General features: G+C 38.1%; 1 protein-coding gene across 4 annotated transcripts in view; it reads left to right on the plus strand.

The window, feature by feature from the left end:
* Positions 1-13,218, plus strand: part of ANO4 (anoctamin 4) — a 210,754-nt gene that overhangs the window by 76,114 nt on the left and 121,422 nt on the right. For all 4 annotated transcript variants that reach the window (XM_038152973.1, XM_038152974.1, XM_038152975.1 and 1 more), the window contains one exon: positions 9,713-9,919. In XM_038152973.1, coding sequence (XP_038008901.1) covers positions 9,713-9,919 — 207 coding nt within the window. The remainder of the gene's footprint in view (positions 1-9,712; positions 9,920-13,218) is intronic.

Raw genomic sequence — 13,218 nt, forward strand, 5'->3', positions numbered from 1 at the left:
CTGATCCAGACACAGGTGCTGCAGCAAGCAGGGCTGTGGAGGCTGGTGCTTCTTCCTTGCAGAGTAATGCCTGTCCAGGCTCTGATGGAACCTACCACAGCAGGTCCTTCCAGCCCACATAAAAGCCTTCTCCAGGAGGGGTGGGGGACTTCCAAGCCTCCTCCCAGTGGGGATCCAGCATCAAATCCTGCACTCATGAGATGCTAAAGCCTGGGACATGCCCACAATGAACAGTTGTTTCAGAGGCCATAAACCCTCTCAGGCATTGGACTTGACTCAACACATGACCAGTAGACAAGTTTGACATGGTCATGTTTGACACGAACACTTGACCAATTTACTCAGATACATATGTGCCCAGATGCATGTTTGCTTTAAAAACATTTTAATAAAGTTCATGCTTTGCTGCAACATTATTTTTAAGACATTTTTTCTTATTTGGCTGAGGGAGAAGTAGAAGTAAATTTTGTTGTCTTAAGGCCTGCCTCAAGGCCTTGGCTGTGTAATTTTGATGATAATATACAATTGAAAATAAAAGTCAATTGATGGTTGATAAAACCAACTGTGAGCATGGAGGACTTAGACACCAAGTCTGCAAAAGGCCCCATATCCAGGGCTATAGCACAGGCTGGGTGAAGGCAGGGAAGTGAACTTGATCTGCTGCTTGAGGGTGCTCCAGAGAGCATGACCAGGGCCTGACACTGGAACAGCAAGAGGGCACTGATGATAGACCAGTCCCCTGGCATGGGATGCAAAAAGAGAAAGTTAAATTAGGCCTGGTTGCTGTGCTGAAAATCATTACTATCTGTGCCATGGAGCAGACACATTCAGACTTATCCTGAGATACCTTCTTTTCCCATCTGTGAAGTCTCCTGAGGTGTTTATCCTGTTTCACAGATGATGTCTCAGACTGATTGCACTGTTCTGCATTATGGAGAATATCTGATTAAATCAGATAAAATGAGACTTGTGGTATTTGCAATGTAGCAGTTGACATTCAGGCAGCAAATTAAAATGAAGGAAAAAAAGAGAATTCTCTGCTTTTAAATCTACCTACACTTAGAATACATCTGCATGGTTAGTGCTGCTTTTCATTCCTCAGCCAGTAAAAGCATCTGGGACTTGACTTCGTGCTCTGTGTCACAGAGCACTGTGGTTTGCCCCACTGTCTGTACCATGTATTACTGCTCTGTGCGTGTTTGCCTTTTATTCTATGGGTAAAAAGCCAAAAATCAGCACAAACAGATTTAATGAAAATGCTCTTGATTTTGAAGATCAGAATAATAGCTACTTGCTAAGAAAGAAAATTATCTTAAATACAGTGCTTACCACAGGTGAAAGTAAGTTTTAAATCATCTCAGTGTTGAGTCTTTTTTCAGCTAGTAAATGCTGTGCATATATAATAAAACGAATAAGACAAGATTAACTGCCTCTTATAGTTTACAAATCAATAAGAGGCACTTAAGGAGACAGATTAAATCTTCAATTATTTTTTTAGGAAAAACTGCCTCAAAGACAGAAATGTTGATGCGATATTATTTGTTATGACAAAAACTGAAATATGAATCTATTGTTTTTTGTATGATCCTACATTTATTCTAATGCAACTCTATTCCCCTTGATTATAGAAACAGTGAAGCAAAATCTGGAATATCCAATCCACAGAAATTCTAATATTCTTGCTTACCATCCCCCCTTCGAATTTATTTTGAGCAAATTTCTACATAATGCTTTAAATATTTCTATTAGAATTTGCTTCTGGACAGTTGAAATATTTCATCTTAGTTAGACTTCTTGTATTTGTTGTATTTCATTATATTATTTTGATTTGTTTTGCTCTCTGGTTTGGATGTTTATGGTTTTAATTATTTCTTAGTCTCTGTATATTAAGGTAAAATTAAATGATTGGCAATACAGATGGTGTTTCAGTAATTGAAATGATACTTGTTTTTTGGCTTGCTCAGAGGTAACTGGTATTCTACATTGTAATTTGTATTGTACTTGATTTGTTAGATTACATTTTACAAAGCATCAGGTAGTTTCAAAACAAAGGCAATATATTCCAGTCAAGATAAGTTCAAAATAATTTTCTGAACAAAACTTTTTACAGTAATTCTTGACTTTGTGGTTTTCTTTTCCTGAAAAAATGGCAATTTTTTGACAGAAAAGCACTTTGCTATAAATGTTTTATCAGCTTCAGTTTTGATTTCTATTGTGTTTGTCAGATTTCAAGGCACAGTGTTTTTCCTCACTGCGATTTTCATACCGGGCCAAGCAAAGGAACTACTTAAATTCCTTTTTGTTTTTTTTTTTTAATTACTCTTCATCATGCATGTGGTTCAAACACTAGTGGAAGTCCAACAGCAACAATAAAGTAAATCAAAATGACACTCAACATACAGAAAGAGACCAGTAAAAACTATAACAATAAAAATGCAGGCAATCTCCAGAAGAGTTCAGGCAGCTGGGATGGTGACAAATGACACTGGTTTCAGGTTGCTGGGTGAACTTAAGTGAGGCACACTTTGCACACAATTGTTAGGCATTTATTCTGGTAGCCTGGTAAGCATAACATATATGCACTCTACAGTGTGTTTGTTTTTATACAGAGGAACTAAAAAATTAATTTTCACCGAGAAGTAAAAGTACAAGACTTAAAAATTATTCAGATAGGCACCTTGGGGATGGAAAAAAAGTTTCATTTATTCACCTGAGTTCATACAACTTGCATAGGCATGACCTTGTGTTCAACACCATGGCCCTGCAACACGCTTGCAACAATCACCATTAGTTCAACAGCAACCCTAAAGAGCTTTATATTCACTGAGCTAAACTTTTCACACTAAAGAAAGACAACTGGTTTTTCAGAGTGCCATGTAGACCATTAAAGTAGGACTATTATGACTCTCTCCAAGACATTTTCCTTACTTCAGTTTGTAATCTTGCCTCTCCTTGAGCACTCTGGGAGTTTTTCAGTTATACTAAATAATCACCAGTGAATGTTAGCTTGTTGTAATTCAATAAATCACGTCCAGGGCTATGAAAACAGCCCTTGGATGGCAGGCTTAAGGTGGGCATGATCTTTTTCATCATTAGGATTTTGACAGACTTAAGTGAACACTGTCTCTGGATGCAGTTTTACCACAGGTAATGTAGCCACTTTTGTAAGGAAGAATAACATAGGAACCTCAAGGAAATAGTTAGAAGAAACAGTTCTGAGTCACTGAAAAATTGCCCAAAGAGCTGGCAAATATGACAGGGAGGCAGAATCCATCTACAAGTATCATGGGGCAAGTGAAATTTCAAGAGAAACAATAAAACTTGAAACTTCATTGTGTCACTGTGTAAATCCTCGGTGAAAGCACAGCCTGAACATCATGGGCATTTCTGATGCTGCTTCCTGAACCTTTCTTAGTGTGCATTTCAGGTCTTCATCCTTTGGAAAAGGCAAGAAACAGAAGAGTGACCAGGGATTATTGGAGATATACAACAGTTTTTAGTAAGGGGCAACAGTTTAAACTAGGTCTCCTAAGCTCAGGAAGAAGACAATAGAGCAGGGGATATGACAGAGCTCTGTAGTACCATGGAGAGGGAAAGGGAAGAGGTCATTCATGATCTCTTTCAATACAGGACTTCCATGGATAACATGTTTCAGACAAAAAAAAAAAAAGGGCTATTCCTCCACCAACTGTATTTCTTAGGCTCTGTGGTGGTTTCTTTCCATGGAAATTATGTATTATAAAAATAAATTCAGAAAGCTAACTGGAAAAAAAAAAGATAAAAAATAAGAAAAAAGTAACATTTAGGGAACATCATCTGAAACTATTACAGAATTTAGAAATCCTGTAATGTCTCCAATATTTGGGAGGAAGCAGACTGGGAGGAGCAATCATGCAAAATCTCAGAAAACCAAACACATGTAGCTTGTCAAAATGTACAGTATTAGTTTTTCCCTCCAGCCAGTGCAGTTCCTGGGAAATTCTGTAAGTAGTAGCTTTTCTGTTTGCTTACCTGAAGGCTTGCAGTTGTGAGGTGTTTTTTACATCTGATGTAGTCACAAGTATTTCAACATTTCCAAAGCTATACCTTGAAACATAACCTTGATCTTAGATATGATTTCATAGTCACATGTTATCAGTAGCAAGAGATTTGATGCTACATGAAAGAGATGATACTTAAACTTTTAAGAACTGATTTAATCTAATATGGGAATCCTCATGATGTTGTAACATTTTTCACCAAGTTAAGGATGCTTTCTGGATGTATTTGCTACCTAAGTAATACATAGGGTGAGGAAAAAAAAAAAGGGAAAAAAGGGAACTGCCTTTAGACTATGCTTTCAGGCATGTGTACAGAGGAGAGCAGGACAATTTTTCTCTCATGTTCCTTCATTTCCACCTGGAATTCAGAGCAAGTAAGAGTCCATCATGGCATCAAGTACAGCTGTTTCTCTGCTGAATCTCAAATTAAACTGGGTTTGCATGAGAAACCTTTTACATAGTTTCCCTTTCTGAGATCCTTACATAGTTTCCCTTTCTGAGATCCCCTTTATCAAAGCTATCTTTAAAATGTGAAAAAGCTGAAGCTGTCCGCAGAGCATCATTGACTTTAATGGGAAATGTGGCAATTTGCACAAGGAAAGGAAAGAGTACTTAGTTTATTAAGGTGGACAAATTAGCTCACTTTCTCCTTCCCTATGTGTAAAAGTTGAAAGGAACTAAAGATCTAATTTTCTCATTTATATACTGCTCCTTAAAGCCTCATTTTCTGCTCTCTGCTCATGCTTACAAAGTGCTTCCTTATGCTCTTGCTTATCTCTGCCTTGATGACTGCAGACTTTCCAGAGCTGCTTTACTTTTTATGGCCATGTGTGAGAGAGTAGGTGAGATTTTCTTCCTCACTTCTTTGTGCTCCCCTGTACTTGGTCTGCTGTGAAAAGGGCCTCGAAAAAAGGGTCTACCTCAATCTGCTCCTAAGGCCCTCAGCATAGGGCTGAAACAAAATAAAAGACACACATAGAAAAGCGAAATAGATGGAGTAATTGGTCTCCAACAGGAGCGCTGACACTAATGATACAATACTGAAAGGACTTCCTGCACCTGCCAGAACTACTTTGTTATCCCAGGAAATATCTACAAAGAAGGTCAGGAGACTTGAGGCTAATCAAGCACTGTCAGCTAATGGATTGTTTGTACAACTTTGTAACTCAGCACTGTCTTATTATTGCCAATTCATGTGCACATAAACTTTGTCTAGAGACAAACCCTTCAGAAAGGAACCTATAAATAAATGCCTGTAACCCAAAGTGATACGAGATGGAAGAAAGCTGGTGCTGACACAAGCCTGATAGTCACTGTGGGGATGCTTTCCCAGGTGGAGAGGTGTCTTAGTCCCTGCACAGTATAATTTGGACACATGGCCTTTCTGACTCAAATTCAAGTTCAAGAGTCTTCTCCATTGGCACTAGAGCCGTGTCACTGTGCTCAGTCGCACAGCAGAGGTGCATGGTGCACAGCCAAAGCAGATGTCCATCAGATGCATGGGCAGAGTGATTTCCGAGTAGTGCTGGATGTTGTTGTTCATCTTTGTAGCATCTGATGAGCCAACAAAACAAATAGTCACACAAAACTTTGCATGCAGGCACACTGTAGTGTTTGGAATGTTAATAATTTCTCCCTCCTTTTTCTTCTTTATTGTTTGATTTTATTGCTTCATGACTTGGAAGTACTTCATTACTCCCTTTTAATGTTCTCATATGCAAGTTTTATCTTGAGCATTATAAATCCCTAAGTGTCATAAGCATATTACCACTTTATTAGAGACAAAATATGCACAATGTGGAAGGATTGATGGTTGGAAAAATTCTATAATAAAAAGACTTATCTTGGAGCAATAAAATTTATCCAGAAGCAGGATAGAAGCTGCTCTTCTCTGCTGGAAAACTGCACAGCTGAGATGTATTGGCAGGAAGGTAGTGAAGGTGTTTGTCTTATATGAACCTGCAAGCTCAGAATCATGGGAGTACAAAAGGTCAGTAAGAAGAGTGGCTCCTCATGGAGACAAAATGCTTGTAGGAGAAAAAAAAATAGAAATACAGGTGAGGAAAAGAAAAGCACGTGGAGATTTGAAAATACAGAGAAGGATTTTTGATGCACACAAGAAAAGAAAAGAGCTGAGTGCTATGTATAATACTTACAGGCTCAAATCTCACCCAGCTTCAAAACACTAAACTACTTCCCATTCTTACTGCAGTCATCCAGGTGCAGCTGGCTGAGCCCTGTCCAGGAGCCAGTCCTCCAAACTGAAAAGTCAGCTGTGGATGCTGGACAGTATTTAAGCCTTTCACTTCCATTTGCACTAAAGCCCTGGCTCAAAGTGGTGTTCGTGAGCCATTACATTAAGCCAGAGGGCAAGGCAGGAGAAACCTCTGATCTTTTTAACATCTGTACTACTTCTCAGAGCATACCAGTGTGACTGCACCCAGCTACTGAGCATGAATGCCAAAAATCACCACGCTGCAGGGACAGGTACAGCCATAAGCCATACAGCCAGGCATGCAATGTTAAGGGGATTTTAGTGTCAGCAGCTATATGGCCAAGTCTAAAGGCAGGAGAAAAACTCCACCAAATACAGTTAGTTGAAGACCCAGACTGCAGTGTGCTGCTGGAGAACTTCTCTTTCTTTCTAGATGTCTTGTGTGGGTATTGTCACGCTGCAAAAAAATAATTGATGTCAACTTTAACATCTACTCTTCAGAGACCTCTCTGCTGTTTTCTCACATCTCTGATCCACAAACCCCAGGATTCATCAGCAGTGTGAGTTATTTGCAGGAAGAATAGGGAGAGTTTTCTCTAGAGTCTGCTTAGTGCCAATAGTTCACCAGGTTGTCATCTACCATAAGCTACATGCATTGTTCCCAATCTCTTTTCTACTTCTGATTGCCCCTCCCTGTCTGTGCTTTTCTGCATGTTATCTGGGGATGTATTTTTGACTGCAAACAATTATTTTAAAAGAACTTTTGCCCACATGAAAACAAGGAAATGCTGCAGCTTGTGGCAGTATTACTGTCTCACATTTTTTAGACTTGTCTTTTAACAAAAGAAATGCACATAGAAAAGAAAGACCTCATCTTTCTGTGGAAAAACCTGAAATTATAATTAAATAAGGACACCTGCATCTTTGTCCTGTATCTCATTCTCAGGAAAATAATGGAAATTAATTCTCCTAATAAAAGGATATATTCCATGAAAAAATAACTGCAGTACCAATGAGATTGCAGTGAAAAACTTCCAAATATACTGTATACATTTGTGACACTCTTGGTGTGGTTAGTTTTGGGCACTTTTAAATTTTAAATATGTCTAAAGAAAATTGTAAAGTTTTCAGTGATGCTGGAACATTCTTCCTCATGTAGTTTGTAGGTATGATTTATCATCTTTAGTAGAAGAAGCAAAAGGTTGTATATAACCAGCAGCAAGTTGTTGATGGAACCTAATTTTGGATGTGATCAATCTGCAAATTTTGCAGTTCTTAGGAACAGCAATCTGGCAGCAGTATCCTTTATTTTGATGTCTGAAAAAAAAAACGTGCTGCAGAAATAGTTTAGGAAGCTCAGTCACAGCTGCACAAGAGTTTATAGACCATTTTCAGAATGTGAAGAAGCAACTTAACTTGAACCTCCGAGTAATGCAGCAGTCAGTTTCTGTTTGGAACCAGTTTCTAAAATAGATCTCTATTTTCATGACCAAATGAAAGCACAGCCTTACTGAGATCCAGCTAGAAAGCATGTGTTGATGACAGGCTCAAGTTCAGTGCTGAACGCTGGCTGACTCCACCATAAGCTTCAGAGTGATGATTGTTCTAAATGATGCAACAACCTGTGGCGATGCTTAAAGAAAAAGGTTTTAGTTAATTCTGTAATACCTTAATTGCTCAATATTTTGAAAATCACAATGTTCTAGTGACTGCAAAAGTAGTAAAGAGCTCATTTTACAGCTGGGGCTTAGCTTCTCACCCTTTGAAGCCTGTTACAGCTGGCATGGTCAAAGAAACGTTGTCCAGGCAAGCTCATTGTCATTCTGTTCCCATGGATTGGTATGCTGCCTTTCACGAGAATAAGGTGACTGGGATTTGCTCTGTATCCTAAGGATGTGATTTCAAGTCTTTAGAAGCTGGCAGTTACATTAACCCTAAAAGCAGGAAGTAGGTGAGCAGTTGCTGCAGGAAACTCCTCATGCCTTCACATTTCCTGCAGGAGATCAGCTCTGGAGTCAAGAAGCAAAGACAAGTATCGAGTGCACAGCTTCAATTCTGAATGCACAAAGCCATCATAAAAGAAAGCAGTTTGCACAGCCTTTGCTCCTGTGTGCAACCCCACTGTTGTCACAAATTGCCTGCGGAAGTGGTAGCTCTCTTCCCCTTGGTAGTATATTATGGATCAAAGTGTGTTAATAATTCAGAGATTCTAAAGCTCTACCATGACCTGGAGGTTCACATACATTGACTTCCAGGGGAGCTAGAAGAGCAGAGTCATTAATGCATTCTAGGACATTTCAGTTCACAAAACTGAGCAATCTAATCGATAATATCTAACGATTTTGAGTGACTGCACTTTACAATGTGCTTACAGTATCCACAATTTCAGTTTTTAGGGTCTGCTTTTCCATCTGCTTTTTAGTTTGCTTTTTTATATCTGGTTAGGGTGTTTCATTTGTTTTCTTTAAAAACAAAGATAGTTTGCTGACAGAAGCAATAAGAGTCACAAGTAAATTAAGCGTAAAACAGCAGTGTGGAACTATCATTCAGCCTTCTTGCCCAAAAGAGATTGTCTGAAGGTTTTCAACCGGAGTATACTGAAATCAATTCAGGTGGGTTTGGAGCAACTGCATCAATGTGAAGAAGAGGAAGTCAGAATCAGCAATTTACTGTAAGATAGTATTTCTTTCTAAGACTGTGCATTAGCCACAAAGGAAATTTCAACTTTGTTTTTCTCTTTGAAAAAATAAAGCCTGTTTTTTTTAATCACAATTTCAGCATAAAAAAAAATGATTTATTGACAAATTTGAGAATTTTGGTGTGAAAGATAATTTCCAGTACTGACGATAAGGTTTCACAAGACAGGAGAAAGTGGAATATTTTCCAATCTTAAGGTCTTACTATTGTCATTTGTAGCCTTACTGCTTTCCTCAAAACAGACCTTTCCTTAAAAGCTAGTTAATACCTCTCTTGTAGCATCTTTTCCATATGATGAAGGCTCATCTCATCCATATGATGAGCCTTCCTAGTATTGGGTAAAGGCTCAGAAGAAAAGAAATAGTTTCTGACAAATTCTAATCCATCTATCAGAAAACTGTCATATAATAAACTTTGTGGTATCTGCCTCATTAATATTGTCCTTTGTGAGCTGTGTGGGTATTTTGAAGGAATGGAAGATATTTCGTCCTGCAGACCAGAAAATTGGTAAAATATGAGTGTGTATTCATTTAAATATCTATTTCTGTGCCTGAATCTGATGCCTACAATATAGCAGAAAAGGTGTTCACATTTTTAATTTTCCAAGAAAATTAATCTTTTAGAGTTCTCTTTTTGCTTTTCTTTTTTTTTTCCCTTTAAGAAGATTCTTTCAGCTCCATTTTAAATCCTGAGAATTTATATTTTAGTTATTCTGTACTGATCACTTGTATCTAATAGTACTAATTCTTATTCCTGTCAGGTATAAATTTATCTATTCATGGGGCTGAAAAGCGTGTGCAAGTCTGTCAGAGGAGAACTGCAGCAAGCTACCCAGTGTCACAGCATCCCCCTGTGGATGGGCATCCCTCGATCCCACAAGCCAGAGGGTCAATAAAAATGGAAGCCTCATCTTCTGGATCTACGATTTCATCAGTCACTGGTGGAAAAGCAAAAACCCATCAGCCAGGTAACAGAATTGCCTTGATTTGCCAGATTTGCCTTTTCCAGTCCCATTTCACATGTGATGTGCCATGACATGGCAAAGCTGGTGTTAATAGCACAAGGTCATGCTCGTGTGGAGATCAACCTCTTGATTGTCAGAATTACCAACTGATGTTTTGTTTACATTTGGTGTTTCTGTCAATTATAGATTATAGGGAGTAACAGCAGTTAGGACAGCTGAAAGTGGGAAATAAAAAATATAAGTTTAATCATAAAGACCCCAACAATGTGTCATGGGATCCAAAATGTTGATGCAGAGAGATTTGGGATATTGCTTTTTAATACTGCTTCCCTTCTATATATTTAATTTTGATAAGCCTAGATCTAATTGCTCTAGAGGATACAGGCATACCCCATGGAATTCAATAACTGACACTAAAATTGGTTTTGACCAAATACACACACAATCCAGGGTGTAGATCAAACTCTTGCTATAACACTAACAAAACCTTCCGATCTGCATGAGATCTTACAACATAGATTAACTGGTTAACAAAATGGAACTTTTCAAAAGAAAGTCAAAATCTCCTGGGAACCATCAAATTCTAATTGGCATCATGAGTTCATTCCTTGTTATGATAATTGAAAGTGCTATTTTAGAAATACCTTTTCTCATAGCAGGGAAGTACATTTGTACTGGCCATGCTCAGTCATTCTTCACAGTGAAAATTAGACACCAAATTTCTTTCCTGAGCAGAGCAAATTAAAGCTGCCCACGAAGTTTTGTAGCATATTTATTGGAGGGTCTCAATAATCTTCTAGTGTTGCTGCCCAGAAAAGAGCATGATATATGATGTATGCAGCTACTTGGGTGCTGGGAGGCAGAGTCTATTTGTGTGAGACAGACAGTTCTGCCTGCAAGCCCTTAACTTGCAGATCTAGTAAATGGCTTAATTTTTACAGAAGTTTAAATTTTAGATTATCTATTGTAAGTTGCTATACGGGTCTATTGCCATGAATTTCATGTACTCATAGTGTTTAGTCACCATAATCTTTGTCAACACAGATTAAAGAATTTACAGTGACTCATAACCATATGCGTTTTAGTTTTTCTGTTCACTTGTTTGTCCTGTTTTTTCAGCTTCTGTCTTATTCGTTCAAGTAGAGAAATTGCTACTACTGAAATGCTGCTGTTGCTAAAGATACATAATAATGTATGCAGCATGTTAAGAGATTGACAAAAAAGTCCTGCACCACAGTTTTTTAAAAAAAATATCTTGAACATGCACAATAACACTCATTTTGAAATGCTGCATATTCTACAGCTATCTGTTGATAAGCAGGGCCTGTGCTTTAACATTAAACGATGTTCATGAAGCACATGCTTGTGCACAGGACTCTGATTGAGAAAAAGTTCCCTTTTTAGGTAGATCCCAGAGGTTTCCTAAAATGGAGCTCATTAGTGAGCATTTGGATGATGATTATCTTCAGTATATGAGATTAGTTTTATCTGTCATATTCTCCTCTTAGGACAGTAGGAGCACCTATGACCTATGGAGAACCCTTTTTGTATGACAGGAGTCTTCCCTTGACTAACTTACAGTCCCATTTTTCCATCTGAAATGAAGAATCATTTCTATGATTTGTGTCAGCCTTTTCAATTCTATTTAAGACCACAATATTTGTGTTTGTGTCTAGGTTAAACTGCAACCATTTGAGCTGTATGCAATTAAATCTAAGAAAGATTATAGCCGGCAGCAGCAGCAAAAAATAGCACTCCTAAGAGGAAATTCTAATTTAAACAAAAAATCATATGCTCTTCACTCAAAGTCAGTCACAAATTAACAGCTGAAGCTTCATAATCAGATTAAGACATCAGTTGTCCAGTGGAAGTGCCTTATCTCAGATATCATAAGCAGCTTGATGTTTTAGAAAGACGATGTTCTTATGCATATTTACTACTCAGATACCAGATCTTACAGCACTCTTTTCTAAGCTGTCATCCTGCTACTGCATACAGTAAGTTTGTAGGGTTTTGTTCCATCTAATTTTAAATAGTTCATATAATTTGGGTTTTTCCTTCTGGAAAAGAGCAGTTCCTGTTGGACTGCTGTTACCAAAATCAAGTAGCTCTCACTGTTGGAGCAGTATATGCTATATCCTGAAATTCTCTTTGTCCAGTTAGCAACACTCCAACATGAAGGCAGTCTAGCATAATAGATGGTATTTCTAGGACTTAAAATGGCATTTTAATTCTTATCAGTAAAAGAGATTAGGACCATGGAAAGAAAAGGTCCTTGATAAAGTACAGGTTGAGAGTATTTTTCTTCTTTGATAGCACACTACTTCACAATACCTTTTTTCCCTTTGCACTGTTTCTTCTTTCAAGACTGACAACTTTTATTACCTATCATGAATTCTATTTATTTGACAGTAGTTTCCTTTGAATGAAGTTCATAGGTAGCTGTATGCTAAGGACAAGAAACAATAGATACTGTTCATTGTTCCAGCATTCCTATCCAGTTACCTCCCTGCCAATTTTATTTGTAACTAATAAGGAGCCTGAAGCTCATGACCTCTATTATTAATCTGGGTGTTAGAGTGGCTAGGGACCAGTGGGTTATCTGTACTGTAACTTATTTAAAAATAAATTAAATTTTAAAACTTGTTTTGTGCGAGCTTGGAAAGAGGTACTGCTCAGCCACGAGCAGAACTAAAACTTCCATGCTTGGATTTTAAGCAGATATTAAAGGCATCAAGAAACTGAAACAAAGCACAGAGGAAAATGGAGAAACAAATGAAGAAAAAGGCTATTAACGGGGAAGGGAAGACTCCTGACACCTTTGCAGGTGCATCCATACGAGGGAACTTACTCTTAAAAGAAGGAAAGCAAAGATGAGTATGAGTGATCAGATGATAAATGTGGATGTAATGGCATTAAGGCAAATGTGCATTTTTCCCCAAAGTCAGGGACAGCATGTTTGTAGTTTTGAGAAAAATCTAGTTATCATCTTCCACCTATATAAGCAGTTGTGGTGTGTTGTGGCTAGTGGGGTACAAGGCTACTGAAGTTTAGAGTTCAAAGCCATTGTTGGCTGCAGTGAATTGGCACAATGCTCCTGAAGATAGTGTAGAATAGTCTTGTCTGTGCTGCACACAGAAGGCTCATTTTGAAAGCAATGGTATCATCATTTAGGCTCTCTGTAAGAGCAACAGAATGAAGCATGAAACAAGCCTAGAGGGGGTTAAGCTGTCATCTCAGTCCATTCCCTCAATGTCATGGTTATGATGGCATTGTGCCTTTGCTGTGCAACAAGCAGTAGT

Source organism: Motacilla alba, chromosome 1A (genome assembly GCF_015832195.1).
Source record: "Motacilla alba alba isolate MOTALB_02 chromosome 1A, Motacilla_alba_V1.0_pri, whole genome shotgun sequence".
Lineage (NCBI taxonomy): Eukaryota > Metazoa > Chordata > Aves > Passeriformes > Motacillidae > Motacilla > Motacilla alba.